The sequence below is a fragment of the Athene cunicularia genome (assembly GCF_003259725.1).
Source record: "Athene cunicularia isolate RWA chromosome 4 unlocalized genomic scaffold, athCun1 chr4_part3, whole genome shotgun sequence".
Taxonomy (NCBI): domain Eukaryota; kingdom Metazoa; phylum Chordata; class Aves; order Strigiformes; family Strigidae; genus Athene; species Athene cunicularia.
In genome coordinates this window covers 153320-158030 of record NW_020799100.1, presented here as the reverse complement: position 1 = coordinate 158030, position 4711 = coordinate 153320, and the positions used below count along the sequence as shown (strand labels likewise).

General features: G+C 45.6%; 2 protein-coding genes across 7 annotated transcripts in view; both read right to left on the bottom strand.

Annotated features, from left to right (window-relative positions):
- CMC4 (C-X9-C motif containing 4) overlaps positions 1 to 4711 on the bottom strand; it is a 13215-nt gene that overhangs the window by 3866 nt on the left and 4638 nt on the right. For 4 of the 5 annotated variants that reach the window (XM_026848233.1, XM_026848232.1, XM_026848227.1 and 1 more), the window contains exons 2-3: positions 4071 to 4138; positions 7 to 813 (exon numbers count right to left, since the gene is read on the bottom strand). In XM_026848233.1, the coding sequence (XP_026704034.1) occupies positions 644 to 813; positions 4071 to 4128 (228 nt within the window). In that variant the 5' untranslated portion in view covers positions 4129 to 4138 and the 3' untranslated portion in view covers positions 7 to 643. Of the gene's footprint in view, positions 1 to 6; positions 814 to 4070; positions 4139 to 4711 lie in introns of those variants that run through there. The other variant, XM_026848228.1, reaches the window with a different exon arrangement.
- Positions 700 to 4711, bottom strand: part of MTCP1 (mature T cell proliferation 1) — a 5311-nt gene continuing 1299 nt past the window's right edge. The window contains exon 4 of one of the 2 annotated variants that reach the window (XM_026848226.1): positions 700 to 813. The gene's annotated coding sequence lies outside the window, so the exon portion shown is untranslated. Of the gene's footprint in view, positions 814 to 4077; positions 4139 to 4711 lie in introns of those variants that run through there. The other variant, XM_026848224.1, reaches the window with a different exon arrangement.

Sequence of the window (4711 nt, the reverse complement as noted above, 5' to 3'; positions counted from 1 at the left end):
CCCTATTCCTGTAGCAATCCCTGAAATGTTCCTGTAACATCTCTGTCATGCAAATAGCAGCGTGTAGGCAATTCAAATAGAAAGTAACCAAAAGTCTGTCCAGTGGGAAAGTGAGGCACTTAGGCAAAGTGACTTGTAGTCACTCATGATCTATGCAAGACCTAGGAACAATCCCCAGACCTGATTCCCGTTCTTGAGCTTGAACCACTGGACAGGCAAATATCTGGAACATGATGACCTTTGCTGTGTCAAGATGGGCTTGTTTCATGTGTCATGCTTAAACTCACTCACTCTTCTAAGCTCATTTCCTGTACCTCTCGCTCCAGAAGCCAGAATAACTTGGTTCCAGTTCTCCATTTTGAGAGCAAGGAGGGATTAGAGTAAGGTAAGCATTCTAAAAACATCAAGTTGACTTTTCACAGACACAGGTGCAATGCAAAGACAATGTAGATGATGTTTTGGTACAGAAAATAAAGTCTGTTAACCAGGCCATCTATTGGTACTGCATTATACTTTTTGGTGTGCCGGACGGTGTGTTCTAGGAGCGATCTGGCTTTTCTTAAAGTCTAAAGAAGGCTTGAAAAAACACACACAGGCTCCACAGGTCAGTCTGTGCTCCGGCACCTGCTGGAGCTGCACTGTGTTACTGAGGTGGTAGGAGAATTCCTTCTGAAGTCGCCTTAAACTTTTCTCTCTCCCTTTCTTCTTTCTCAAACCCTGAACAACAGATGGATCGGCCCTTGGGGTACCGGGCACAGCACTTGCGCATTTCCTGAAGCACAGTTTCACATTTAGACTCCATGTAGTTGTTCACTGGAAAATAAGAAGGAGAGACTGTCTGCAGAGGGCAACAGGTTTTGTCCCCAGAGGGGACACATCTAGCCCAACCCTTCAGCTGCTGGACAGCCTGTTTCTCTGAAAATCAAAACCTGCTTACAAGCTTTTTCTGCTCTACAAAAACTGCTCTCAGTTTATAGCTATCACATCTCACTACAGTAAGAATGTGGTTTCCTTTATTGTTGCCCTTCAATCCTTCCTTTCTTTATCCTCTGTGCTTTTAAGCTGGATCTTGTCATGCATGGTCTTCATCCCAGCGCTGTCACTATAAGGTTTACAGCTGGATGTAAATATAAGAGCATCCAAAGAGGACATGGTATAAAAGGGGACATGCGCACCCTGCAGCACTGCAGCATTTGTAAAAGGAAGGGGAAAGGAGCATGACTGTCAGCCTCCTGCTGATGGCCTGTTGTGGGCAGGCTGGAGCTTTGCAGCATGACCAAAGCAGGCAGCACACTGAAAGGAATGTTTAGCCAGACACCAGCAGCTGAATCCAGCTGCACAGAGCCAGTGACATGACCACCTTCCACACAAAGGTCCCAGCTCTAGCTTGGGAGGTCCCTTAGCCACACAACTGTTACTTGACCTCCACTCACTTTCCTTCCTGGGCTTCCCGTCTTGGACACTGCTGGAACTGGGATACAGGGCTAAATGAGTTCCTAGTCTGGGAGGACTGGGCTCACACCTTTGTGTATGGCACAGCTACACCTACCTCTGTACTCTCTCTCCACATTGCCTGTTTCAGGCCTGGAGAGATTTCACTGTGCGGGCAGGTTCAGGCACTGCAGGACACAGGTGATTTGTCCAGCATTCTTTGTGCCCTAGTGCTTTGCTGGCTGCCACTGTCATGGTAAAGCCCACAGTGCTTTGCAGGGCTGCCTACCTGGCTCTTGGAGAGGAGCCCTGCAGGTATGTGAGCAGACTGAGTCTGCGGCTTGAATAATAACTACCCGTGTGTCTGTGTAGAAGCACACGGCGTGCAGAGCTACTCACTCTGCCTTGCATGAGCTACACAAAAACTACATAGCTGCACTCACTCCCTTGCACCTGCCACTGATTTTTGAGACTAAAAGAAGCAACAGCAACCTGATGTGAGACTAACACAGCACTCGCTGGACAGCCCAGCAAGCAGCAGCGAATGCCTTACAATTAACAAGCAAGCCAGCCTGCTCTGATTGCAGGGCTGAGTTCCCCAATTGGCTGGGTGAGTGACCTGTAACACAAGCAAAGATCACCCCTGAGAAAAAGATAATAGTGATGTCACTGCTTTGTGCACACTGGCAGCCTAGGAGGCATGGCAGGCCCTTGGAGAGGACAAGTAATGTCTCTCTGCAGATGATGAGTGCTCCAAGGCTCACCTAACTGTTCCTCTGCCTGTGCAGGTTTGTTTCTAGGACTGTGACTACATACAGGCACACCCTGCTATCTGTCAAGGATGCATTACTGAAAAGCACAACAGGTTAGTTAGACAATGGATAGGAAAACACAAGAGATTCACAGTGGGAATTCAGTCTCACAGAGGAAGCAGGCAAGATGTTTTGGAACAATGATCCACTCCAAAACCAGCCTTTGAAAAGCCAGCATCTCCCAGAGGTCCTGCTTCCACCCTCCATCCTCTGCACTGTGTACACTGTCTCTGCATATTTGTCAGTTAAGGCTCTGTATACACCCTCTATTCACATTAATTCTTACAGGGAAAAAAATGCTTTACTGTCTGTCAGCTCAGCTGCTTCATCTGTGCAACTTAGACAACTCCACAGCACGACAGTACGTGAACACCACCACTGCAAAACGATAGCTAGAGAAGCAGCAGACAGTGCACGTAGCAAAGAACTGCTTTGCTAACACTTAACCACTCAGATCACATCTGTACACAAACCTACACAGGTAAAACTCTTGGAGTCACTTCCATGAATATTATAAAAAGAACATTGTCACAGATGGGACCAAAACAGAGTCAAACATTAGCTTTTAAGTGCAGCTACTATGGGGAGAGAAGGCAGCCCTTCATGGGAGAATGCTCCAAACCATGAAGACAGTAAAAAGTCATATATAGACAAATACCGGGGATGTGTAGAGAGGGTTGTTTGAGCCATTGCTTTGAGCTGAACACAGCTTCCAAAAAACAATCTTGGGAAAGACAGACATCTACCAATGATGGATTACCACTTTCCACTACTTTTTCCCAGATGCTTTTCCTCCCATGCTCCTCCCCAGTCACTGGGGTTGTTGTATTACCTGCACAGATTGCAGTCACTGTTTGCTGCAGCTTGCAAAGCTATCCCTCTGCTTCCCTGGAAAGAACCCTCCTCCCTCCCTGCTATATTTTAGCTAACTTGCTTGTAGCCTGCAAAGAAATCAAAGGTGGAAACGAGTTGCTGTGGAACTGGTCTGGCTAATTTTAGCTGTGGTGTCACTAGCCTCCTGCTAACTCCCTGCTAATGCTAGCTTCCTGGGCTAACACCATTAGTTATTCTCAGGTGAAGCTCAGAGCATGCTGGCTAAGGGCTCCACCAGGTGAGTTAGGAAGAACTCCTTTCCATATGGCTGAGCTGCCATGGCACAGAGGAATATCTTATTAATTCCATAATGCAAATCCTTTTCCAAGAAACAATCAGAATTTTTAAAAAATATTGTCCTCTGCAAGTAACAAGCCTGGTCTCCCCAGCTCAGGCTGCCAAAACACATCACATCATCTACCTGTCCATAAAATACTTAACTAAGATAATACAAAACAGCTGTTAATAGTCTCCATCTCACCATCTCATACCCTGAGGTCAGATCAATATGCCTAACCTGTTCCTGACAGACATCTGTCTGACCTGCTCTCAAAATACTCCAGGAGCTAGAAGCTCTGCAGTCTTCTGATGCAATCCACCCACTACCTCACTACCCACTCTGTATCAGAGCTTGTTACAATGTCTAGCTCTCCCCGCCTACAGCTCAGTGCCAAGACTACACATGGGATCTCACTATCAGCATGGAGAACACTAAAATAAGCACAGCATTACTGTTACAAATGATCTGTTTTGTACTAATGGTGTCATTATTTACAATCAAACACAAGGGAATTCTGTTGAAACCAGACATGATAATTCTGTTTGCTTTGCAACCAGGTGATGCTAATGTGCTTGCTTGCTTTCTTCTCAAGGAGAAGGAGAACAGGGTTAAGGTAAAAGAATTAAGTTCCACCAAAAATCAAGACACCAAAAAGACAAAATGACACCTGGTACCTTGCAAGCATTTCTGTATTTCACAGGCTTGTTTCTGGCAGGGATCCTTCTGGGACATGTTCAGAGAACTAAAATGATAGGAAAATGTTACTGTAGAAACAATGTGCTTTTCAGGGGGCAGCGAGGGGCAAGGCACTGTCTTAAAGCCAAGGCTTTAAAGAGCTCCCAGTTTCCCTCTCTGTCATGGACTGTTCAGAAAATATCTATTGCTGCTTGCAGATGCCTGCCAACATACACCAGAACTCTCTGTGTCTGGCTAAAAGATGATAATGTCGACAACGAATACCAGAAGGTTTATGTTGCTGGGCTTGAAAGGCCTTTTTCTTTTCTCTGGTCAAAATGTGTCTTTTTCTACTTGGATGCCCAAATTTTCCAGCAAAGATTCAAATTAACATGGCTGACATTTTTAACACTTTTGTGCCTCTAGACCTTATATTAAAACATGTATTTGTGTAAAATCCCTCTCTGTGAGCTCTACACAACCAAGGATTTGGTGTCAGTCATATAACTTCAGCTGGAGGAGGCATTTAAAAAACCAACGAACCAAAACAACTTAGTTGTGTACGTCCCATAAGGACAACAAGGAGGCCTTTCTTTTTCTGTTGTTCCAGGAGAAAATCTCTTGGAAATTCCCCGCCCCC